The sequence below is a fragment of the Hyaena hyaena genome, unplaced genomic scaffold (genome assembly GCF_003009895.1).
Source record: "Hyaena hyaena isolate Hyena2069 unplaced genomic scaffold, ASM300989v1 scaffold_73, whole genome shotgun sequence".
Taxonomy (NCBI): Eukaryota; Metazoa; Chordata; class Mammalia; order Carnivora; family Hyaenidae; genus Hyaena; species Hyaena hyaena.
This window is the reverse complement of record NW_024080705.1, coordinates 2,060,131-2,087,243: the sequence shown is the minus strand read 5'-3', so window position 1 is coordinate 2,087,243 and position 27,113 is coordinate 2,060,131. Positions and strand designations below refer to the sequence as shown.

The 27,113-nt window shown below is 37.8% G+C and overlaps 1 protein-coding gene across 4 annotated transcripts in view; it reads left to right on the top strand.

The window, feature by feature from the left end:
- Positions 1 to 27,113, top strand: part of TET1 (tet methylcytosine dioxygenase 1) — a 128,807-nt gene that overhangs the window by 35,973 nt on the left and 65,721 nt on the right. For all 4 annotated transcript variants that reach the window (XM_039233261.1, XM_039233260.1, XM_039233259.1 and 1 more), the window contains exon 3: positions 557 to 610. In XM_039233261.1, coding sequence (XP_039089192.1) covers positions 557 to 610 — 54 coding nt within the window. The remainder of the gene's footprint in view (positions 1 to 556; positions 611 to 27,113) is intronic.

Sequence of the window (27,113 nt, the reverse complement as noted above, 5' to 3'; positions counted from 1 at the left end):
AGCTTGTGGCTGCCTGTGTCCTGTGGTGAGAGCGGAGCCGCACAGGAGATCCTTTGTCTAGGAAGGCTAGCAGAGAAGATCACTTTGGAGTTGCTAAGCTCTGCATTGCCATTGGCTGCACTCTTTGTGGGGCTGTTTTTGCAAAAGGCATGCCCAGCACGTCTACAGTGCTGGCAGGCCAGGGCTGCCTTTAAACACCATGATAATAATACCAAAAAGCAGTTTGCAGAACTGTTCCACTGTAGAGGCTTCCTCTGCAGAAGCAAGCAAGATGGCTACCTCGTGGGCTTCGCTGTGAAGAATGCAGAGGCTAATTAAGACAGACTTTAAGGGGAAAAAAGGGTATTTCCCTACTTCATCTTTATGCAAGGCTTTTTTTCAGTGACTTTTAAAGTATACATTTTACATAAGCTCTTTAGGTTCTGCCTAGCAAACATGTTGATGATTTTTATATGGTATAAGTAGTTTTCTAGAGAAATAGCCAAAAAATTTGGGGGGGTGGGAGCTAATTTTTTTTCTTAAACGGAGGCTCATTTTGCAATTTGATTTTTTTTAGGTTATAAAAGAAAACAAGAGGCCCCAGAGGGAAAAGAAGCCCAAAGTTTTAAAGGTAATCAGCTATTGATTAAATCATATTTAATTTTTTTTTGCCATTTCATATAGTATTTTTCTGTCACTTAGGAGTAAATTTGGAGTACAGTGGATGTGAATTCTCCCGGATTTTCAGTAGATAAATGAATTTTCACTCAACTAAAGTGTTTTTTCTTGTAGTGCTGCATAATGTGCATATTAGCATCCTTTATTTTCAACCCCACACAAGTCTCCAGAAGGAAAAGTTTATATGCAAAGCGTTGTGAATAAAATTTGTTTTTCTCTGTAGATCCCTTTGTAGCATCTGCATTTGTGGTGTTGCACCAGTGTGTAAACTTAAGCTCTTAAGGAGAGAGACACTATTTGAAGTTGACAGCTATGATCCATTGTGATTTTAATAGACCTTCCATTAGATACTGTTTTAAAATGTGTGGTTTTTCTTTCCAAAGGAAAAGGTCCTTAGAGGTTTTAGTTAAACTTAAAATGTGTAAGCCATTGAGATCAGCCAAATTGCTTGATCCCAAATTCTCACTGTATCATTTTTAATTTTGGCATTCATAGAGCCGTAGGAATATGCATGGTTTCTTTATTTTCAATAGTTTGCCTAATGAATATTTAGTAGTAACCTAATTCGGCTATAAGCTAACACTCTGAGTTATGAGCTTTGTACAGTATTTAGAAGGGTTAATTTAAAAGCATATAGCTTACTAAAAGTTCAAGGCTAGCTTTAGTTCTGCAAAGGGTGCTTCTGTATTAAAGGTTTCAAGTGGTATATTGCTATTACCACTTGAAGCAACCTGAGCAAGTAACCATTTTCATTTAAAAAGATATTAAGCAATAAAACTTATTGGTCTTTAAAATAATATTATATATATATATAATTAAAAATATGTTTAACCTAATCTTAGCTTTTCTCTTGCAAATAAAGTTTTAGCACTCAAAGAGGAACAACATGTTGAACTATGGATGTGGCAAATTTTTATTTCATTTGCTTCCCCAGTTGTGTACCTTGAAAATGTTATTAACATGGAGAACCAAACCTTGCATTGCTTTCAAATTTGTCTGACCACCTTGAGTTTCTGTTTCCTGTGTGTACACGGCATTGCCATGTACATTTTCATCAACCAACAAGTATTTTTGTTTAATATTTACCACACAGTCATCAGTGTTCTAGGCACCGTGAAATGAATGAAATTGCTTGGCACAAATTGTCATTGGGCTTGGACAAATAGAATACTGGTTATTTTCAGGGTAAATTAACCCCTCCTGTTTTTCTTCTGCATGTTGATTCACCCACCCCCTTTCACTTCCTTCCCCTCCTCCAGCTATAGAATTCTATCATTAAAAGCCCTGATTAAATTTCTTCATCTCTTCTTACACTTTCTTGGTTGGGTGTATCCATCTTAGATGTTTTGTCTTCAAATCTTGAAGTGAGAAATTGTTTTAATGCTGCTGTTAAAATGGCTCTCAAATTTGCAGGGGGTGGAATGAGGGTATAGGAGAAAGAGGTCAATTACATGGACAAACTAATATAGACTAAGCTTGGTAGCTAAATCATCATCTGCCTTTGCTAAGAAGTAGAATTGGGCTTTGGGAATACTATTTAATTCTATGTTTATTTTGTTAGTCTGTGGGTGTCCTGTCACCTGAAATAAATTTCAGAAGTAAATATACCGTGTGTTGCTTTTTTGAATCATGGCAATGGACTCTGACTTATTTTAAAGTAAATGCCAGTGGGTGGCTGAACTTCAAGGGCCACAGCAAGCAGAACTGAATTGTTACTCACTTTCCTCTCGAGTTATCAATTGTTGTACAGGAGTAGGGAAATGCCCTAAAAGGAAAAAATAATAATCCCCCCTTGTTGGCATTTTAAAATGTTTTCTTTCATTTTCTGTAGCCTGTAATGTATTTTGTTCTCTGAAGAAAGCTTTGTTTCTTTGCTCCATGGTAGAAATGCTAAAATACTTTCCAATTTTAGCTTGATATGGTAAAATATGTAGAATATTGTACAGCCCTGAAGGAGATGTTAGGAAAACTAAATCCATACTTGGGGAGGGAGGGCCGGGGAAGAGCACAACCTTCTGTTTGAGGTTTTATAGGTAAGGACTTCGGGTTCCAGTGGGCTGCTACCTGGGAGAGTGGTGATGGGAGTCTACAGGTGACAACTTGTAATTGTCCTGTTGTAATTGGCTCTTTGCATTTGGCATTGTGCCAGAGATCCAGTCCACGTGCTTTGACTCTGGCCTCTTGGATCCTCAGATTTCCTGGTCCCTTGCTCTTTGTCAGGGTAGATGCTACAAGTATCCTGGCTGATCTTCACTTTCATGATCTGTGGAGAAGCAGTTGGATAGGTGAAGAGTCTGATTAAGGACATTAGGTGCAGACTTGAAGCTTGTCCCATTCTTCTTTGAACTTACAAACTAAGTATTGAATCCAGTTGTGGGGCTGAAATTGCCTGGTATGTCTCATACCTCTAATTTTTGAGCAATCTACTATCCATGTTGATAACCTATATTTATTCTATTGTAGTTCAAAATTTAAAACTGTAAACAGTGACCTCCAATCCCTGCCTAGTGAGAAAACGACAGTTTCTGGCCAAAGCACCCATGGCCAGAATGGGTATCAAATGCTGGGGGTGGGAGGGGTGGGCTCAGCACAAATTCTTGCCCCCACTGGTTCTGGAGGACAAGGTTCCTCTGGAAACCCTACCAATTATCACTAGAGTTGCTATTATATATACATGGCAGCTTAGTGGTTGGCGGTGCTGTAATTGTCTCCTTGACTCTTGTGCAAGGTAAGGGTATGAAGTAATTTCAGGCATTGATTCATAAAATTGGACTTGTGAGTGGCATGATTTGGAACTCCATTTGGTAGAAACATTTACATGATTAATTTCAACTTGGTGTGTCAGGGTAAAAGGATATACTCCCTTAAATACCCTTAAGAAAAAGTCAATTTTAAGGTAACAGCACTTTTGTTAGGTTACCAATCATTGTCCCTGGGGAAAAAAACAGATCACACAGTCATTTGGGGGTAATGAGGGAAATTTAAAAAGGGAATTGTTTAAAAGATGTGGGTAGGATTAAGGAAAAAACTAGGGATGTGAGAGCATCCCAGGGCTAGTGACAGCAGAGTTCTCACCACCCTTAGGCCTGGAGGCACCAGGGAGTGGGAGCAGGTATCCAGGGAGAAAGCATAACTGGAGTGGAAGAGATGTAGCACGGGCTTTTGCTGTGGCCTTTGGTAAAGATATGTTTCTGCAGAAAGTAAGTCTTTGGGTCAGGGGGTCAGGGAGTCAGGGGATTGGAAATAAATACCCTGCCCTCCAGTTTCTTGCTGCTTTCATTGGTTGATCCAATCAGAAGCCAAAAGGAAAGGGAGCATACGGATGAAATATGTCCCAGTTAACCTCCTATGGCATCTAAGAGGGTATATAAGATGGACTTAAAAGAGCAAACAGAACATATTCAGCATCACTGGTAACCACAGGGACAGTACAGTAGGGTCAAAAATAGTACTGGAGCCATTATTATGCAAAAGGATGACATTAGGCAAAGCTAGGTGAAGTGTATTTAAGAAACCCCATATAGTGTTTTCAACTTATCTGTAAATCTAAAATCGTTCAGAATAAAAAGTATGGGCATCCCTGAGCAGGGACCACATTTATACAGTCTGTAATTAGACACACTCTTTCTAGGCCATTACAGGATATTTTCTAGCTATTTGGTTATAAAATATCATCAAAGTAGTATTTGGAAGAACTGAGTGAACAAATATAAAGAAATGTCAGTGGATATTAAATCAGGAAACTGCCTACAGATTATTTAGAGAAAAAAAAAATGAAAGCTAAGTGATCTTCCTGCTAGCTTCTACACTGGCAGGCCCTGCTCTTCACTGTTTCCTTCCTTCCTTGATGATGCTGATAGAGGAAAAGAACAAGTGGTGGCAGGGGTTGGTGGGGGGAACATAAGACATTTATCTCACTAGGAGAGAAGAAGACACTCACATATAGCTACACTTAGGTCTTTAGGAAATATGTTTTAAAAGGAGAATCAAATAATAAATCATATTCATACATGGTCTTGATTTGCAAGATATAGTGACATTCAAAATATTTAGTACCATCATTGTTTGGCACATAGTAAATGCTCAGTAAGTTCAGTTTCCTGAACATCATTTATATCCAATAAGATGTTTTTTTTTGTTTTTTTTTTTAGCATTTATTAAATGCTGGGACTACAATGGTATACATGACCAAAATGATTTCTGCCTTCATGGAGGTTAACTATTGCTTAGGGAAGGCAGGCCAAAAACAAACAAATAAATAAATAAATAAAAACAAATGAAAAAATTTACAAATTGCATATGTTTGAATGAAACAAAAAAATGCCAAACTAGGGAAATTTACTTCATTTGTAAATTGTTACCTATACTAGTGCTGAAAAAAGTACCAAATTTGATATCATTGAGTTACCTTGTTTATTTTTAAAACCCATTAAACTAGGAGACATGGACGATAACAAAGTTACTAAACAGTTTTCTCTGGCATTTATCTACAACTTTGTTTCAGTTGTAAAAAAAAAAAAAACAATCATTGGTAAACTTTTCTTACCTCTGGTTATAATGTAACATTTCATGACTTATAGTAACATGTTGCAAATTTAAGTGATAGATCAAATGCTGAGCTTGACCATTTTTAGGGAAAAAAGCATGACATTTTGATAGTCCTTCATAGTCTCATGCAATGAATCCCAGACTTCTGAATATAATAGACCAGTGTGGAAAAAATTCAGGGTGGGTGGTGACAGGATCCACAAAGCAATACTAGCTTTAAAAAAAATCTATATAAATTATAAGAAGATAATTGCAGAATACAGGACAGTCATATAAATTTAATTTTTTGGTTTCATGATTCAACACATGGTCCTTATTTTACTCATTATGTCATAAACTGGCAAAAATTGTCAAAGATGTGTGCTCATCCATCAGTGTTTATTCACATGATCAAAGGCACACATGGGGTTTCTGGTTTGCATACCCAGAAATTATAATATAGTATTCTGCCCAGAGATGATCAGACTGATTTCAGGGCTGGGTTCTCACTAAGCCGAGCTCACACACAGTCAAATCATTCATTTATTATTGGAGCACGTACATTTCCAGTGACTCAAGACCCATGTTCATTCTGTAATTTCTAGGAATGATCCCAGAGATTCAGTGAATAAAAGCCAAGTGGGGTGAATGGGCTTGAGGAAATTTTCATTCAAGCTATCAGAAAAACGAAATCTGTTGAATTCTTCCTAGCTAAGAAAATAATATATACCTTGTTTCTTGAATATTTATGCTCATTTGATACTGTGTTTGTTTTGATAGTGCTGGACTAGAATGTATTCTCAAGAGTCAGGTAAAAAGAGTTGAATAATAAATCTTTGTTGAAACCTTACTAGCATTGTAATTAATTTTCAAGTTTAATTAATTTGATAATGCTGAAAATATGTTATAAAAATGTTTATTTAGAGACTTGATAAGATTTACCTGCCACAGTGGCCTATGCAAAAGAATAAAAATTGTAGAATCTTTTTTTAACCTGTTCTGAAGATTTATTGTTTTATTTTAGTTTTTTCATAATTTTTTAAACCTTATTTTTATTTATTTTGAGACAGAGATAGAGAGCAAGTGGGCGGAGGAGGGGGGACAGAGAGAGACGGAGATAGAATCCCAAGCAGGCTCCTGACACAGCCAGCCCAGAGCTTAATGCAGGACTTGTACTTAGAAACTGTGAGATCATGACCTGAGCCAAAGTCAAGAGTTGGACACTTAACTGACTGAGCCACCTAGGCACCCCTGATTTATTGTTTTAAAGGCTGACTCTCTGAATCCTTTTTGAACTAAAAGCAGGACTTTCTGCATGTGACAGATTTTAAGAGAAGAGATGCTGTATTTATCATCCATATTTAAAATTTACTTATGTCTGGGCATCTGGGTGGCTCAGTTGGTTAAGCGTCCGACTTTGGCTCAGGTCATGACCTCATGGTTTGTGGGTTCGTGTCAGGCTCTGTGTTGACAGCTAGCTCAGAGCCTGGAGCCTGCTTCAGACTCTGTATCTCCTTCTCTCTCTGACCCTCCCCTGCTCATGCTGTCTCTTTCTTTCTCAGAAATAAATAAAACATTAAAAAATAAATAAAATAAAATTTACTGATGTCATATGAATTTGATTAAAATGAATGTTCTTTTCATGGTTCTAAGGAACCAGATGTTAAACAGTAAACTTATTATAGCAACTAGATTATTTTAAATAACTAAATTGTTTAAGTATTATATATTGTGTGATTTTGATTTTAAATATAGTACTCAACATAAGCATAATTGTAGGATTGTTGTAGAGTTAAATTAATTATTTAATACATGTAAAGTCCTGGGGCACCTGGGTGGCTCAGTCAGTTAAGCATCCGACTTCAGCTCAGGTCATGATCTCATGGTTCATGGGTTCAAACCCCGCATCAGGCTCTGTGTTGACAGCTCAGAGCCTGGAGCCTGCTTTGGATTCTGTGCCTCCCTCTCTGCCCCTCCCCTGCTCATTCTCTGTTGCTCTCTGTCTCTCAAAAATAAATAAATGTTTAAAAAAAAGTTTTTAAATACATGTAAAGTATTAGGATAGCTTGGCATATAGCAATTTGTCAGTATACATTGTATCTAAAGGTGTAATCGATGTTACTAAAAACATTAAGTGATCCTTTGTGTTTTCTTGGCAGCATATTCACTTCATTCCTTTATTAAACCAGAGCACCTGGGTACCTGGGTGGCTCAGTTGGTTAAGGTCCATTCCACTTCAGCTCAGGTCATAATCTCATGGTTTGTGAGTTTGAGCCCTGCATCACGTTTGCTGGTGTCAGGTGCAGAGCCTGCTTTGGATCTTCTGTCTCTCTCTCTGCCCCTACCCCTGCCCTCAAAAATAAATAAACAGAAAAAAAATTATAAAAGGAAATATATAAACCTATATGCCAGAAAGCCTTTTCTTTCCTTGTAAAAATGTTATTCTTGCTTTTTATCATAAGGAATATCAGAAATAAGACTTTGTTTTTAAATGTTTATTTTTGAGAGAGAGTGCAAGCAGGGGGGGGCAGATAGAGAGAGGAACAGAAGATCTAAAGAGGCCTCTGTGCTGACAGCAGATAGTCAGATGTGGGGCTGGAATCCATGAACCCCAGATCATAAACTGGGCCAAAGTCCGATGCTTAACCCACAAAGCCACCCAGGTGCCCCAGAAATAAAACTTTAAACCTTGAAAGTACTAAATTTCTCTTTCCCTCATTATTTATAAATATGTTATAGAATCAAGTATTCTATAATAAAGACTAAAATATCATCAATATAAAAAACAATCTCACAGTTGATGATTAGTTTGAATTATAGAGCTCAGGTACAAAGCACCTGCGTGGCCCATTTGGTTAAGTGTCTGAGTCTTGGTTTCTGCTCAGGTCATGATCTCCCTGCTTAGTGGGTTCCAGCCCTGCATCAGGCTCTGGACTGGCAGCAGGGAACCTGTTTGGGATTCTTTCTCTCTCCCTTTCTCTCTGCCCCTCCCCTACTTGCACTGTATCTGTCTCTTTCAAAATAAATAAATAAACTAAAAAAAAAAAAAAGAACTCTGGTAAACACAAAGGTTGATGGACGTGAAGGGATCTGAAACAGAATATATAAGTTTTAGTGATGTTTCCAGGTTATGTATCTTTTAAGCCTATTTTCTTACAGAAGAGAGTCACATAATAAAATTCTCATTAAATTATCAAAAATATTACCTTAAGTATCTGAAGGCATTTTTTCTATCTTAGAAAGCAATGTTTTCACTTGATATCCTATGTATTCATTCTGCTTTAGAAAAAGACAAAGTTATCTAATAACTTTTTCAATTTTTGAAATAAGCTTAAAATTATTTTAGACAATTACCTTTTGAAAAAATAGGAAAGAATATATCTGGAATTTTCTGAGTATTTAAAATTTGACATCATAGGGGCACCTGGGTGACTTAGTCGGTTAAGCGTCCGACTTTCACTTGGGTCATGATCTCGCGGTTTGTAGGTTCGAGCCCCGCGTCGGGCTCTGTGCTGACTGCCAGCTCAGAGCCTGGAGCCTGTTTCAGAGTCTGTGACTCCCCCTCTCTCTCTGACCCTCCCCTGCTCACGCTGTCTCTCTCTCTCTCCTAGAAATAAATAAAACATTAAAAAATTTTTTGACATCATAAATATTTAATACTTTTGATCACTTTTCATTTTTGAACAGACAGTTACAGTTCATGTTTGAACTGTGCATCTCCTGTGGTATCAGCAGTACCCAAAGTAAGGTACATGACCTTTAATGTCACATAGACCTGGGTTAAGCTCTGCTTCTTCTGTCTACTATATGACTGACCGGGGGTAGGTGGGGGGGGGGGGGAATTCTTAATGCTTTTATTTATTTTTGAGAGACAGAGAACAAGCTGGGATGGGGCAGAGAAAGAGTGGGAGATGTAGAATCTGATGCATGACCTAAGAAAATTTAAGTGAACAGAGACTTTTTCATAATGTGTAGAAGGGGAACAGTAAGTAACTAATTCACAGGATTGTTTGGTAGCTTGCATAATTTTTTATTTTCTTAATTTATCCCAGAGTGGTTGATTTTCAACAAATGATAGCTTTCCCCATCATTATTGTTTTTGTTATGAGAACAATCATAACTTTTAGGTTTAGAGCAGCAGTTAAGTTTATGGTCTCCAGAATGTCATAGTATAATAACTTGTGCAATTCAATAAATGTTAATTTAATGAATGATTGGATTAATACATATCATGGCCTAAGTTTAGTCAGTTAGGTTGGAGGTGTTAGATATTACTATAGTGAGATCTCAGTATATGAGAGAAACTGTTTTCTCAAATCATCCGATCAGGCCTGAATAGTCTGAGTAATGAATTGCTATGGAAATCAAAATATATATCTAAAACATTTAGTTTAATTTGACTAATTGTTTTCTAACATTTACTTGAAAAAAAATAAGCCTGCAGAAAAGTTGAAAGAAAAATACATTAAACATCTGTATTATTTTATACACTTTTTTTTTTCCTGGAGCATTTGACGTTTTACCTGTAAATACTTCAGCATATCTCTTCTAAGAAAAGAATATTCTTCTATGTAACCACAATTATCATACTAAAGAAGTTTAATATTGATTTAGTCTAATCCAAGATGCTGTCCATTTTTTTTTTTTTTTTTTATTTCTAGGAGAGAGAGAGACAGTGTGAGCAGGGGGGGGCCAGAGAGAGAGGGAGTCACAGACTGAAACAGGCTCCAGGCTCTGAGCTGGCAGTCAGCACAGAGCCCGATGTGGGGCCCGAACCCACGAACCGCAAGATCCATGACCTAAGTGAAAGTCGGACGCTTAACCGACTAAGCCACCCAGGCGCCCCCAAGATGCTGTCCGTTTAAAAATCTTTTCAATTGTTCTCCTCCCCCCTCCCCCCCAACAATCCTTTCTAGCTGTTTTCCTCCTGATTTAGCAATCGGTCTTAAATCATGTCTTGCATTTGATTATGTCTCTCTGATCTCCTATTACCTGATCTTCTTACCATTGTGTGTATGTGTATTCTTTCTTGACTGATGAGTTTTAACACGACTTGTCTTTTCTTACATTCTTATAAAATCTTTTGATTTGGCGGTCAAGAAATCTGGGTAACTGGCAGTAAATTTCAGGTTTTGGGTAGATTGTCCAATCCATATTTAGCTGTTGGAGACCATCCAATGATTCCTGGGTTGGATCCTAAATTTCTAATAAGAGGTTAACAGACTGAAAAAAAAGTAAGTGCAAATTCGGAGATTAACTTGACCTTCTCTATCTATACTGGTAGCAAGGAACGGACAAGAAAAGGATACCTTGAATATTGGTGCACTGAAATAAAGAAATGAAAAAAATGAAGTAAAAGTATAGAGCCATGGGGAAGCAAAAGTGTTATTGGTTTGAAGTAAGGGTTTTGATGAACCTTATAAAAATCTGAAGTTTACTCTATTAAGATAAATATTAATTTTATCACCCCACCAATGAAGTCTAGTTTGTCCCCTCACTTAATGGATGGTGTAAAATAGCTGCACTGCAGGTTAGAAATTTAATCCAGCTGTCCAGGGTTTATTTAAAGCCTGTGATATTTGATCACTTCACTAAAATAAGTTAGGACCATCATAAAGCTGAGTTACCTGGGCCACATTTCCTACGATCCTATGCATTATGATACACAATACAGTTATATAGGGCCTGGCAGGCTAATGTCTGCTCAATATAATTTCTAGTAAAAATTGTCTGTGAAGAATAATTTACATGCTGCTCATGGTAAGAAAAAAACAATGTGAGCAATGTTTTCCAATTTGACTTTTCAGTCAGAAAATCAATCAAATTCATAGGTCAAGCAGTGTCATTTGCTCCACTTTGAAATGAGAAAGCATCTGATCTTCCCACTTCTTTCTTGTGAACTTTATTAAATTTTGGGGGTAGGCACCTGGGTGGCTCAGTCGGTTAACTGGCCGACTTCGGCACAGGTCATGATCTCTCAGTCCATGGGTTTGAGCCGTACGTCAGACTCTGTCTCCCTTTCTCTCTGCCCCTCCCCTGCTCACTCTGTGTCTCTCTTTTTCTCAAAAATAAATAAAACATTAATTTTTTTTTAATTTTCAAGCAACAGAAAAGCTATGGGTAGTCCAAAGTAGTCCCATACACCCCTCACCAAGTTTTCCCAAATGTTAATATTTTATCTTGTTTGCTTTATCTCTCTCTCCACATTATATAGATTTCCCCCTGAATTCTTAGAGAGTACATTTCAGACATACTAAAATGTGTACTTCTTACAAACAAGGATCTCTTCTTATATAAATATAGTACAAAGACAAAAGTCAGTAAACTAACATGGGTATCATACTCTCCTTATTGATCAAATTTCACCAATTGTCTTTAATGTAGTGGATATCAAAGATAATCTCAGATCATGCATCGTATTCAGTTTTTCTTTCTTTAGTCTTGTCAATCTGATCTCAAAGAATATGGGTTAGTTACTTTTGTAGATGTCACTTAAGTTGGGTTTATTCAATGTTTGTTCATGATTAGATTCAGGTTATGTATTTTTAACAAGAATGCCACAGAAGCAAGTTTGTGTTCTTCTCAGTGGATCATATCTGGAGGCATGTGATGCCAATTTGTTCCCTTACTCTGATCTCCATATTGATCACTTGGTTAAGGTGATATCTGCCAGGTAATAAGTTACTCTTAGCTTTTGTAATTATCTTGTGGACATATTTTAGGACTACTTTTAATTGATTTTTAGCATCCATTAATGATTTTTGTCTGGATGAAATATTATTATTATGCACTCCATTTTTAACCTAAACATTCTATTTTGTGTTATGTTACTTTTAAGGCTCTTTGACTTTTAGGGGGGCATAAAACAGTTGAATTTAAAAACTTTCAAGTTTTAAAGATTAAATGAATAAAACTTTTAGTAAGAATGAAAAATGCCTCTGGCTCTAGTTAATGTCCTATTGCACAGTGTAGGCAAATGATTTATTTTGGTTGAGAATGTTGGACTCAGGCTAGGTAGTGGTAAAATGCAGGCATAGTATCTGGGATGTTGAGAAAAAGCAGATATCTGGATGATGAGGCTTAAGTAGGCATAGAATTCCAAGGGAATGTGACTTAGACTTCATTCCTTCTTTATCTTGCTCTTTCCGCCTCTTATCTTCCTCACAACCCTATCTTACCAAGAACTTAATACAAAAGAAAGGAGCCCAGCTCAAATGGAGATGAAGTAAAATAGAAGATAACCAGTCAGTGATAACCTACTCCCTCAATTTAGGACCAAGGAGCTTTGAAGAAAAGAAAAATATATTTATTTATGAACCAGATAAGAACAACATTACATGAAACATCCTTCAGGATATATATACAAGACATAAAACTCACAAAATTACCTCTGAGTGAAGTTAATAGGTTATAATAATAGCAAAAGTATACTTCAGTCCTATATACAGCTAATGATCTGGTGGAAACATCAAAGTGTAGTCAAAATTAATTATGTTAAATAAGAAATTGCAAAAATCAGTATGATTTAAAAGGAAATCCAGTGAATTCATTTGAAAATAGTTTTAAATTACAAAAGAAGAACAAACTTGAAAGAAATTAAAACAGAAATGTGGAAACCCCAAAGTTGTCCTGTATACTCATTGTCCTTCCCTTCTTTCAACCCCTTACCCTCACATCTGAGAGGTACATATTCTTAAGAGTTTCGTGAATATTTTCCACATAGAGTCTGTATACATACAGTATATTGATAGTCACATATATGTCATGTATACATAGATGTATCAGCTCATTCATTTCTTATATTGGTATTTTTGAAATATATTTTATGTGTATTGAAATATTTAGGTCTTATATATATTTTCCAGGCAGTTGTGATGAATGCATAGAAAGATACCAATTATTTCTGTTTTCCTGTGCAAACTCCCTTGTGCCTCTTCCTAGTCAATATTACTCCCCCACCCCAGCCCCACCAAGCCACTACTGATGTGTTTTCTGTCATCATGGGTCAGTGTTTTTACATATGAAAATGTATAGAATAAATTAGCTTCTTTCACTTAGGACTGGGTAGGTAGGTAGATATGAACATCCTTAGTGTTTGTTTTTTTTTTAAACAGCTTTATTGAGATATAATTCATTTACTACACAATTCACTCATTTAAAGTATACGATTCAGTAGCTTTTAGTATATTTACTATTGTATATGGATTACTACAATCAACTTTAGAACATTTTCATTATCCCAGAAAGCAACTCTAGTCCCCTTAGTTGATGCCTCCCAATCTCTCCATTGATTCCAGCTCTAAGCAACCAGTCATTTACTTTCTATCTCTATGGATTTGCCTGTCCTAAACATTTCATATAATATAATCACGCAGTACACAATTCTCTGCCTGGTTTCTTTCACTTGGCATGTTTTTAAGGTTTTTCCTTGTTGTATTGTGTTTCAGTACTTTATTTCTTCCTTCCTTCCTTCCTGAATAATATTGCATTGTCTGTACATAGCACATTTCATTTATTCAGTCACCATTTGATGGCCGTTTGGTTTGTTTCCCCTTTTTGGCTATTATGAATAATGCTGCAATGGTCATTCTTATACAAGTTTTTGTATGGGATATACATTCTCATTTCTTTTGGGTGCAGACCTACAAGTGGAATTGCTGAGCTCTATGTTGACATTCTGTTTAACTTTGGGAAAAATTGCCAAACATTTCTGAAGAGTGCACCATTTTACATTCTCACTAAAACTGTATGAGAGATCTGACTTCTCTACATTCTGAACACTTGTTAGACATTGTCTGTCTTCTTTATTTTAGCCTTCCTGGTGGGTAGATGAAGTGGTGTCTCACTTATTGATAGTAAGCATCTTTTGATGTGCCTATTAACATTTTCTATGACTTTTTTGGAGATCTATTAATTTTCTAATGGATTATTTGACATTATATTTTTAAAAATTTTTAATGTTTATTTTTGAGAGAGAGAAAGAGAATCCCAAGCAGGCCTGATTCAGGGCTCAAACTTACAAACCCTGAGGAACATGACCTGAGCCATAACCAAGAGTTGGACACTTAACCCACTGAGCCACCCAGGTGCCCCCTGGTTATCTTTTTCTTTTTTTTCTTTTTTCTTTTTTAATGTTTTATTTATTTCTAGGAGAGAGAGAAAGAGAGAGAGAGAGACAGCATGAGCAGGGGAGGGTCAGAGAGAGAGGGAGACACAGAATCGGAAATAAGCTCCAGGCTCTGAGCTGTCAGCACAGAGCCCGACGCGGGGATCAAACCCATGAACCGTGAGATCATAACCTAAGCGAAAGTCGGACGCTTAACCGACTAAGCCACCCAGGCGCCCCATGGTTATCTTTTTCTTGATGTGTCCTTTGAACCATAAAATTGCTTAATTTTGATGATGTTTAGTATATCTCTTTTTTTATTGTTGTGCTTTTCTTGTTATATCTAAGAAACCATTGCCTAATCCAACTTTACAAATATACATGTAAGTTTTCTTCAAAGAGATTTATGGTTTAGGTTTTACTTTAAAGTCTTTGATTCATTTTTTGAACTGTTTTATTTATTTCTGAGAGAGAGACAGAGAGAGAGAGAGAGAGGCAGCATGAGCAGGGGAGGGTCAGAGAGAGAGGCAGACACAGAATCTGAAGCAGGCTTCAGGCTCTGAGCTGTCAGCACAGAGCCCGACATGGGGCTCAAACCCAAAAGCTGTGATATCATGACCTGAGCCGAAGTCGGACGCTCAACCGGCTGAGCCACCCAGGCACCCCTCTTTGATTCACTTTAATTTTTATATACGATATGATGCACGGTCCAACTTCATTCCTTTGCAAATGAATATTCAGTTGTTGCAACACTGTTACTGAGAAAACTATTCTCTCCCCCTTGAATTGTCTTGCAACTCATCACATTTCTGAGTTTCATTTATGTTGGTATGTGTATCAGTTATTTATTACTTTTTATTGCTGAATAGTATTCCCTTTTAAGAATATTCTACGCTTTGGTTATTCATTCTCTCACTGATGGACCTTTTGATTGTTTCCAGTTTGGGGCTTTTGTGAGTAAAGCTGTTATGAACATTCTTCTACAAGGGTTTTATTGGTGGGCATGCGTTTTCTTTTCTTTCTTTTTTTTTTTTTAATTTATTTCTAGGAGAGAGAGAGAGACAGCATGAGCAGGAGAGGGTCAGAGAGAGAGGGAGACACAGACTCTGAAATAGTCTCCAGGCTCTGACCTGGCAGTCAGCACAGAGCCTGACGCGGGGCTCGAACCCACGAACCACGAGATCATGACCTAAGCGAAAGTTGGACGCTTAACTGATTAAGCCACCCAGGTGCCCCATGTTTTCAGTTTTCTAATAGGAGTTGAATTGCTGAGTCATGTTTAGTATTTTAAGAATCTGCCACAGGCACCTAGATGGCTCAGTTGGTTGTGTTCAACTCTTTTTTTTTTTTTTTTAATGTTTTATTTATTTCTGAGAGAGAGAGAGAGAGAGAGAGACAGTGTGAGCAGGGAGGGTCAGAGAGAGAGGGAGTCACAGACTGAAACAGGCCCCAGGCTCTGAGCTGGCAGTCAGCACAGAGCCCGACGCGGGGCTCGAACCCACGAAACACGAGATCATGACCTAAGTGAAAGTCGGACGCTTAGCCGACTAAGCCACCCAGGTGCCCCATGGTTGTGTCCAACTCTTGATTTTGGCTCAGGTCATGATCCTCATGGTTCATGCAGTCGAGCCCTGTGTTGGTCTCTGAGTACAGAGCCTGCTTGGGATTCTCTATCTCCCTCTCTCTCTCTGTCCCTCTCCTACCCTGTGTGTGTGTGCACTCTTTCTCTCTGCTAGCAAAATAAATAAAATAAACTTAAAAATAAATACTGCTGAACAATTTTCCAAAGTGAATACACCATTTTATACTTCCACTGCATTTAATGAGAATTCCAATTGCTCCACATCTTAACCAACATTTGGTTTAACAATTTTTTTATTTAGTCCTACTAATGATAGCTACATTCCTGTTCCCCATCACATGGCTCTTTAATAATTATCTTAATTTATTTTTGAATAGTATTCTCCATATTACTTGAAAATAGCATTATTAAGTTACATTAATAATTTTGGGAAGAAAACTTTCATCTAGGAGAATTAATTGACTTCTAGTGTATCATCATTATAGTTACTATTAAAATAAACATACTTGACTAAGCATGGATTTTAAAGTGTATAATCCATGCACCTGTCTTATAATATTGAATATATAGTAACAGTATGAAGACTACAATTAAGAGGCATCTGGGTGGCTCAGTCATTTAAGCATCTGACTCTTGATTTTAGTTCAGGTCATGGTCTCATGGTTTGTGAGCTCAAGCGCTCCGTCTGGCTCCATGCTGAGTGCAGAGCCTGCTTCAGATTCTCTCTGTGTCCCTCTCTGCCCCTTCCCTGCTCATGCCTGCTCACTCTGTCTCTAAAAATAAAAAAATAAGGTGCCTGGGTGGCTCAGTCAGTTAAGTGTCTGACTTCAGCTCAGGTCATGACCTCATGGGTTTGAGGCCTGCATCGGGCTCTGTATTGACAGTTCAGAGCCTGGAGCCTCCTTCAGATGCTGTGTTTCCCACACTCTCTGCCCCTAGCCCATTCGTGCTCTGTCTCTTTATGTCTCTCAAAAATGAATAAACATTTTTTAAAAATTTAATAAAAAAATAAAAATAAAGAACATACAGAAGAGGAATTGAAGTTCAGGATGTTTGATGGTAGTGTACAAAATTTTGCTCACAGTTTGTCTAAACAGAGTTCAAGTTTCTAGTTAAGATTGATGGTTTCCCATAATAATGACAATATTTGGAAATAAGAGCACCTAAGTAACATCAGTGATGTTTATGATGTCATGTAGAATGAAAGAATTGTCTGGAAGTTTAAAACAAATGAAAGAATTTACTGAAGGGTAACATCACAAAAGAAGAACTATAAATATGTTCAAGAAATAGTTTTCAAATGGTCAACCTCTACAATAATTGGAAAATGTGAAGTAAGATTCTGTTTTGTTTTTGTTTTATATGAATCTGGAAAGGCAAAAGGACAGGATTAGAAAATAGAAGTTGGAGTTAAAATGGGACACATGGCACTTTGAATAAAATAAGTTGATACTATCTTCCTAGAGAGTAGTTTGACTAGAGTCTTGTAAGTTTTAGTCTTTAAGAGAGATATAACTAAATTTTTAAGTGAAAAAAATAAGTTACAAAATGACATATGGTATAGATCTCATTTTTGTTTTAAAAATACTGTGCATCAAATATAATATATTTATACACATAAAAAGGGATCTGGCAGACTACAATATAGTTTTGCCTGAGTAAATGATTTGGAGTCTTTCTTCTGGTTTCCCTTAATGTGCCAGGTTTTTTTTTTTTCCCTGTAAGGAGAATGTAATAAAGTCAAAGAAATTTTAATTAAAATAAAAAATGCAAACCCTACCATTGTGATTAAAGAGAAGTAACTAGTACACTGAATATTATGAAAAGCATTCCTTCTGCATAAAATTCCAATAAAACCTTGAGAGCAGAGTAGTCTTGGGGAGAAGAGTATGGGCTGGCTCTTGGTTATGACAAGTAATATTTTTTTTACTTTTTATTTGAATATTATTTCTAATTTATAACAGTATTGCAAAAATAGGGGCACCAAGGTGCCTAACTCTTGATTTCAGCTCAGGTCATGATCTCACGCTACATGAGTTCAAGCCCCAAGTCAGGCTCTGTACTGACAGCACAGAGCCTGCTTGGGATTCTCTGTCTCCCTCTCTCCGTCTCTCCCTCCCCCTCAAAAACAAATAAGTAAATCTTAAAAATAAAGAATACTGCAAAAATAGCGCAAAGAATTTACCCAACATCCCTGAATGATTTTTTTAAAGGAATTTACATGTTTTTTTTTAAATATTTTTATTTATTTCTAGGAGAGAGAGAGAGAGAGAGACAGCGTGAGCAGGGGAGGGTCAGAGAGAGATGGAGATACAGACTCTGAAATAGGCTCCAGGCTCTGAGCTGGCAGTCAGCACAGAGCCCGACACGGGGCTCGAACCCATGAACCGTGAGATCATGACCTAAGCGAAAGTCGGACGCTTAACCGACTAAGCCACCCAGGCACCCCCCTGAATGATTTTTAAGTTTTTATTTTAACGCCATAATAGTTAACATACAGTGTTATATTAAATTCAGTTGTATAATATAGTGATTCAACAGTTCTGTACATCACCCATGCTCATCATATTTTGTGTATTCTTTAATCCCCATCCCTTAATCCATCCCCCCACCTCTCCACTGATAACCTTCAGTTTGTTCTCTATAGGTAAGAGTCTGTTTCTTGATTTTTCTCTTTTTTTCATCTTTGCTCATTTGTTTTATTTCTTAAATTTCAAGTATGTTGAAATCATATGGTATTTGTCTTTCTCTGACCGACTTATTTCACATAGCATTATATTATTTAGCTCTGTCCATGTTGTTGCAAATGGTGAGATTTCGTTCTTTTATATGGCTGAATACTACTATTGCATTGTATGTATTTGTATAGGTGTGTGTGTGTGTAATATGTTCTTTATTCATTCATCAATCGATGGACAATTACGCCGTTTCCGTTATTTGTTTGTTGTATAATGGTGGTATAAATATAGGGGTAAGTATATCTTTGAATTAGTGTTTTTATATTTTTTGGGTAAATATCCAGTAGTGCAGTTGCTGAACTGTAGGGTAGTTCTCTTTTTAACTTATTTTTTTCCACATTGGGTGCACCAGTTGGCATTCCCACCAACAGTGCATGAGGGTTCGTTTTTCTCCTCATCCTTGCCAACACCTGTTGTTTCTTGTGTTGTTGATTTTTACCATTCTGACAGATGTGAGGTGATACCTCATTGTAGTTTTGATTTGAAATTCCCTGATGATGAGTGATGTTGAGCAACATCCCCAAATGTTAATGTCTCACATCTCATGGATTAAAACTGGGACATTAACATTGACAAAATACTATTCACTGTTCCAAAGACCTAATTCAAATTTGGCCAGTTTCCCTACTACTGCCCTTTTGTTGGGGGTGCAGCGTTCAATTAAGATCTGTAATCATCAGTGGCGCCTGGGTGGCTCAATCAGTTGAGCATCCGCTGCTTGAGATGCTTAATTTCGACTGAGGTCATGATCCCACAGTCATGGGATTGAGCCCTGCCTTGGGCTCTGCACCATAGAACCTGTTTAAGATTCTTCCTCTCTCAGGACACCTGGGTGGTTCAGTTATTTAAGTGTCCTACTTCAGGTCAGGTCATGTGCTCGCCATTCATGGGTTTGAGCCCCGCGTTGCGCTCTGTGCTGACAGGCCTGGAGCCTGCTTGGGATTCTGTGTTTCCCTCTCTGCCCCTGCCCTGTTTGTGCTCTGTCTCTCTCAAAAATAAATAATAAACATAAACAAAACCCTCTCATCACATTTAATTGGCATGTGTCTTTAGTCTTCAGACTGCTATAGTTCCCAGTGTTTCAAAATCTTTCATGGCATTAGTACTTTTGAAGAATTCTGATCAGTTATTTCTTTATGTTTATTTATTTTGAGAGAGACACAGATTGAGGAGAGGGAGGGACAGAGAGAGAAGGAAAGAGAGACAACCCCACGCAGACTCTGCACCTTCAATATGGAGTCTGACGCAGGGTTCCATATATATCATGACCTGTGAGATCATGAGCTGAGCTGAAACCAAGTCACTCAACTGACTTAACCACCTAGGCACTGTGTTGGTCATATATTTTGTAGAATGTCCCTCATGTTGAGTTGTTTGATGCTTCCTCATGAATAAATTTAGGACATGGATTTTTGGCAAAAATTCACAGAAGCAATATGCCTTGTGCAGTGTATTGATATCAGGTCTCATGTCTGAGTTAACTTTGATTTCTTGGCTTAGGTGTCTCTATGAAATTCTTTCATAGAGAAGAATCTATGAAATTACTGTTTCCCTTTGTAATTAAAAAGTATCTTGGAGCCCCCAGGTGGTTCAGTCGGTTAAGCATCAGGTTTCATCTCAGGTCATGATCTCCGTATCAGGTTCTGCGCTGACAGTATGGAGCCTCTCTCCCTCTCTGTGTTATTCCCCTGTCCACTCTCTCTCTCAAAAAAAATAAATAAATAGGGGCACCTGGGTGGCTCAGCTGGTTGAATGTGTCTGACTTCGGCTTAGGCATGATCTCACAGTTAGTGAGTTCAAGCCCTGCATCAGTCTGTCTGTTGACAGCTCAGAGTGTGCTTCGGATCCTCTGTCCCCATTTCTTTCTTCCCTTCCCCTGCTGATTCTCTCTCTCAAAATAAATAAGTGAACTTTTAAAAATAAATAAACTTAAAACAATATCTTGTTGGGGGTAGGGGGCTGAGTGTCTCATTCAGTTAAGGGTCCAAGTTTTGATCTCAGTGTTGTGAGTTCTATCCCACACTGGGGAGTGGACCCTACCTAAAAAAAGGTATTCTGTGTGGAGATACTTGGACACTCTGAAAATATCCTGTTTTTCATCATACTTTTACCCACTAACTTTATTTAGTATTCATATCTAATTATTGATTTATTAATAATTGAAAAGTATCTTGGACTTATTAATGTAGTGCTTTGCTTACCAAATGGTCATTTTCTGTTTCTAGCCTTCCTCTCCATCTGTTAATGGGAATTTTACTGTAAGAAAGCACTGTCCCTCTTTTCACACTTATTTATTCATTCGATTATTTGTCTCAATATGGACTCAAAATTCCTTATTTTATTCTGTGGGCTGTAATCCATCACTAATTGGTAATTGAAGGGTTAAGGTTCCAAGCATAAAAATAAGATTGATAAGTGTGGAAAAGGAAGAAGCAGCATACTGTACTCTTCAGAGGTAGTTTATTACTTTCAGTACTTAAGCAAATGCTGATGAATCACTTAATAGAAATATTGTGCCTTGCATAAGGAGGCAGATTCCATGCCCTTGAAGGTCTCTTCTAACCTTGGGATCCTCTCATCTGCTTAAGCAGAAAAGACAGATGGTCACTTCATAACTTACTTAACTACTAAGCTCATGTGGTAAGGGTTTTATATCAGGGCGTGTTCAGCCTCTGGTGTATCTGTCACATAATTAGTAAAACCCAGCGGGCACCGCAGGCAAAGGGTAAGGGGTATGGAAGGTAAAAATGCCTGGCCTGATAGTTCCCATCACTTTGGTGTAGCTGGCTTCTTCTTAGAACCAAACATAATGAGTAAGTTTAGCTCAAGGTGCCCTTTTCTTGGTATGTGTGAAGGGGATTATTGCCTTTGCTGGTCTACGTAGTTGTGTTGTTTTCTAGAACCAAGTGCTCTGCTTTAATTTTCTCCCTGCTGCCACTTCAGATCTTTTCTACACTTCCTCCGTAGAAGCTCAGTCTTGATTTATACCTCCCCAGACATTTCCCAGGTTTTGAAATGAACTCTTTACCTGTTTTTATTTCCACATTTGCTGAAATATTTCCATGAAACAATAAAATAGTATTTATTTTTCTATACAAAAAAATATTGAACTTTATTTGAATTTTTCAAATTTATTTTTCCCCAGCTTTATTGGCACATACTTAACATATAAGATACCATGTAAGTCTAAGGTGTACCACATGCTTAGTATGTATATATATATAGTGAAATGATTACCACATTTTTGTGTTCATTTAGAATGTTAGTGAAATTTTCTTCCCTTGTAGTGGCTTGTAGCATTGGTCGTAAATTTATTACTGGCCCAAACTTGATTCTTTGCTATGTTTTTCAATGAGTTGTTAGAGTTAGTAAGTCTTAGGATGTTATTTGCGTCTCTCCTAGCCAAGTTCTGCTCACCCCTGGCAAGGATCCTTTGTTTACCATATTTAATCCAGCTTTTAGCTCCACTGATTGCTCTTTCCCAAGCTGATTTGTTTGAATCAGTTTTGCAAGTATAATACCAAGAGGCCTTGTAGGAGTTGCTTCATTATTAATGCCCAAATGTGTAACAGCATCTGCTGAGGCTTCTTCAGGCCTTGGGCCTCATGTTCTCCACAGTCCCGTTAGCTTCCATGGCTGCCATCTTGTTTGTTTGCAAGCATCAGAATAGCTTAAGAACAGGACACAGAAGTTTTCCTGGAAGCTTTCCAGTGAGGAACAGAATAGAGGTATTTTAGGGTAAGGTCGTAGCTTTGAAATTCATAAAAGGTGAGAGAAATTCAGTGGTAACAGAAAGTCAGTGTTCACAGACTAGGAGACTTTTTTTCCTGGTGTTATTTTTGTTTCTTTTTATTAAAAGCCTTACACTCAGCTATGTTGGTCTCTACAACCTTCCTTAGTTATATGGTATTAAAGCATATGAGTTTCTATTTTATTGTATCACACCAGTTTTTTGGGAACTGTGGAATTCTGAATTGTGTCCCTTTCTGATTCTTGTTTTCCTTTCCCTTCAATGGATTTATATTCCAGGACATTTCAGGTGTTTATGAAGAATTAAAAAGCAATATAGTCCCAGATTTGAATTTCTCTGTTTATAACTGTCAAAGAAATATATAAGATGATGAGGGAAAATACAGTGGCCTCTGCATAGGTACTAATGACATAACTTCAATGAAGTTTTTTGTAATGCCTTCATTTTTATCAGTGGCATGGGGGGGGGCTGAAAGTGAGTGAGGGGCAGAGGGGTGGGGGGAGGGAGAGAAGGAAAAACCGGGCTCCTGCTCACCTGATTTGGGACTTGAATTCATGATGTGTGAGATGATGACCTGAGCTGAATCCAGATGCTAAATCCACTGAGCCACACGGGTGCCCTGTGTGGCATTTTATTTGCACTATGAAATACACGATATGATGATATGTGCTGCTGTGTTATTCCAAATGATGTGAATCCTAGCAGGTGACATTCTAGACACTCATTAAGAGTATCTTTGGGGCATCTGAGTGGCTTAGCCCGTTAAGTGTCAGACTTCTGCTCAGGTCGTGATCTCGTGGTTTTGAGTTCGAGCCCCATGTTGGGTTCTGTGCTGACAGCTTAGAGCCTGGAGCCTGCTTTGGATTCTGTGTTTCCAAATAAGTATACATTTTTAAAAAGTTAAAATAAAAAGTATCTTTTTCTTGGGGCATACTACTGGCTCAGTTAGAGGAGCATGAAACTCTTGATTTCGGATTTTGAGTTGGAGCCTCCCTCCCCCACCACCCCCACTCCATGTTAGATTACTAAAAATAAATAAACTTTTTGAGAAGTGTTACTTTCTTTATTTTATTTTTTAATGTTTATTTTTGAGAGAGAGAGAAACAGAGTGTGAGCGGGGGAAGGGCCAGAGAGAGAGGGAGACACAGAATCTGAAGCAGGCTCAAGGCTCTGAGCTGTCAGCACAGACCCAGAAGCAGAGCTCACAGACTCAGAAGCAGAGCTCGAACTCAACCAGCAGGAAGATCATGACCTGAGGCAAAGACAAACGTTTAACTGAGTGAGCCACCCAGGAGCCCCTCTTTTTCATTAATTGTAAATTTATTTGTTGTGGAAAATTTACTCCTCCCATCTTATCCAGATGTACCTAGTGTTAACAATTGTCTTATATGATAAATGTCCTATGACTATACTAACGTTTATTGTTTTATAAAAATTAGATTGTGCTATGTTGCTTCTTTGCAGTTTGGTTCTTTTCATATTAATTTATTGTGTGCTCCTTCTGGGGTCAGTTTAAGTAGATATCCATTATGATTTTAATAAATTGTAAAATACAGATTTAAGAATAATATTAAAAGACATGACAGGAATCAGTAGTAAATTTAAAGGAGATTCTATGTCTTTTAAATCAATAGAGGAAAAAAGAATAAAAAAGAAAAATAACTCATTTAGCAAAAAAGCTACCAGCACCAAACACTTATTATTGTAATGTGTCTATAAAATATAATCACCATCTAAAAGAAATACTTCAGATTATATAAATTAAACAGTCTAAATTAAATGATATACTGTGCACAAGGGACACTTATTTATTTTGTTACAAAAATTTTAATGTTTATTTATTTTTGAGAGACAAAGCCAGAGCATGAGCAGGGAAGTGGCAGAGAGAGAGAGACACAGAATTGGAAGCAAGCTCCAGGCTCTGAGCTGTCAGCACAGAGCCTGACTCGGGGCTCGAACCCGCAAACCATGAAATCATGACCTGAGCTGAAGTAAAACACTCAAAAGACTGAGCCAACCAAGCACCCTACAAGGGACACTTTTAAAGGAAAGAGAGTTCAAACACACAGGATGGGCAAAACTATCCCAGAGAAATATAAACAAAAGTAGAATATGCTTTGATGCATACATTGAAAATTTTGAGGGACGCCTGGGTGGCTCAGTCGGTTAAAGTGTCCGACTTTGGCTCAGGTCATGATCTCATTGCTCGTGAGTTTGAGTCCTGCATCAGGCTCTGTGGTGACAGCTCAGAGCCAGAGTCTGCTTCAGATTCTGTGTCTCCCTCTCTTCTCTGTCTGCCTTCACCCACTCATGTTTTATCTCTCTCTCTCTAAAAAATAAGTAAACGTTTAAAAAAATTTTTTTATGATTAGTGCCATCTACTTATGTATGTATGTATTTATAGTGCCTGCTTCTGCAAGCAGGGGAGGGACAGAGAAAAAGGGAGAGAGAATCCCAAGTAGGCTCCATCCACCCTGTCAACTGAGAGTTAGAGGCAAGGGCTCCATCCCAGGAACCTAGTGATCAAGAGTCAGATGTTTAACTGACTGAGCCACCCAGGCACCCTGCCATCTATAAATTTACAATTGAACCAAGAGCAACAAGTTTATCATGTCTAGATATTATCAATTATTACTCCCTGTCATTTTTAATTGATTACATTATTTATTTATTTATTTTTAAATATAATTTATTGTCGAATTGGCTAACATACAGTGTGTAAAATGTGCTCTTTGTTTTGGGGGTAGATTCCTGTGGTTCATTGCTTTCATACAACACCCACTGCTCATCCCAAAAAGTACCCTCTTCAATGTCCATCACCCATTTCCCCCTCTCCCTTACCCCTCCATCAGCCCTCAGTCTGCTCCTTTAGCAAATTTAATTATGCAATACAGTGTTATTAACTATAGTCATCATGTTACACGTTGGGTCCTCAGCCCTTATTCAACTTATAGCTGAAAGTTTGTACCCTTTTTACCACCCTTTCCCTATTGTTCCACACTGTCCCCCCCTCCCCTGCCAGTCTCTGGTAGTCAGTTTTTTTTTAAATTTTTTTTTAATGTTTTATTTATTTCTAGGAGAGAGAGAGAGAGAGTGAGCAGGGGAGGGTCAGAGAGAGAGGGAGACACAGACTGAAACAGACTCCAGGCTCTGAGCTGGCAGTCAGCACAGGGCCCGACGTGGGGCTCAAACCCACGAACCGCGAGATCATGACCTAAGCGAGAGTCGGACACCTAACCCACTAAGCCACCCAGGCACCCCTCTGGTAGTCAGTTTTTTTCCTGTTTCTGTGAGTTTGTCTTTTAAAAATTTTAGAGTTCACATATAAGTGTTTCCATGCAATATTTGTCTCTCTCTGTCTGGCATTTTTCACTAAGCATAATGCCTCTAAGTGTCATCTATACTGTTTCAAATGACAGGATTTCCTCCTCCATTTTAAAGGCTGAATAAGGGGTACCTGGGTGGCCCAGTCAGTTGAGCATCTAACTCCTGATTGTGGCTCAGGTCATGATCTCATGGTTCTTGAGATCAAGCCCAGTGTCAACTCTACATTGGCAGTGCAGAGCCTGCTTGGATTCTCTCTCTCCCTCTCTCTCTGCCCCTTCCCTGCTCTTATTCTCTCTCTTTCAAAAGAAATAAACTTTAAAAAAGAAAATAAGCAAAGGCTGAGTAATCCATTCCAATACCTGAGCGTGTAATCACACACGCACGCACGCACGCACACACACACACGTTTTCTTTACCCATTCTTCTGTCTGGAGACACTTAGATTAACCTGTTTCCTTACCTTGGCAACTGTGAATAGTGCTGCTACCTCATTGAGGTGATGTCACATTTCGTTTTCGATTTACATTTCCATGATAATTAATCATGATTAGTACCTTTTCAAGTACCTGTTGGTTATTTGCATTTTAGTCTTTGGGAAAATACCTATTTAAATCCTTAACTTTTATTTATTATTAATGGAATGAAACCTCTTTTTGTAGAAAATTAATTAATACTGGAATTTGGCAGATGTACTTTTCTGGATTTTATTTCATTTTGTATGCCTGTATAATTTAAAATATATTATAAAAGGAACAGATACTAGTTGAAAAACAATTTGAATATCAAAGTGCTAAATGTTAAAATTCCCATTTTCTTTTTCCTGTCCTTTGCATCACTTGTATTTCACAGCAGTAATCTCAGGACTAGTTTTTTATGTATCTCTTCAGATGTTTTATTTTTATTATTTACTTTTTAAAATATTTATGTATTTAAGAAAGAGAGAGAGAGAGCAGGGGAGGGGCAGAGAGAGGGAATCCAAAGCAGGCTTGGCCCTGTCAACACGAGCCCAACTGCAGGCTCAAAGCCAAGAACCTACGAACAGGCAGATTGCATCCTGAGCCGAAATCATGAGTTGGATGTATAACCAACTGAGTCACCCAGGTGTCCCTATTAATTTATTTTTTAATTCTTTTTTAAGATTTTATTTTCATTAACCTATACACTCAATGTGGGGCTTGAATTCGCAAGCCCAAGATCAGGAATTGAATGCTCTACCCGCTTAGCCAGCCTGGTGTCCCTCTTTGGTGTTTTGTTTATTTATATATTTATTTATTTCTGAGAGAGAGAGAGAGAAGAGAGAGCAGGGGGAGGAACAAAGAGAGCAGGAGACACAGAATCAGAAGCAGGCTCCAGGCTCCGAGCTGTTGGCACAGAGCCTGATGTGGTGCTCGAACCCACAAATCTTGAGATCATGACCAGAGCTGA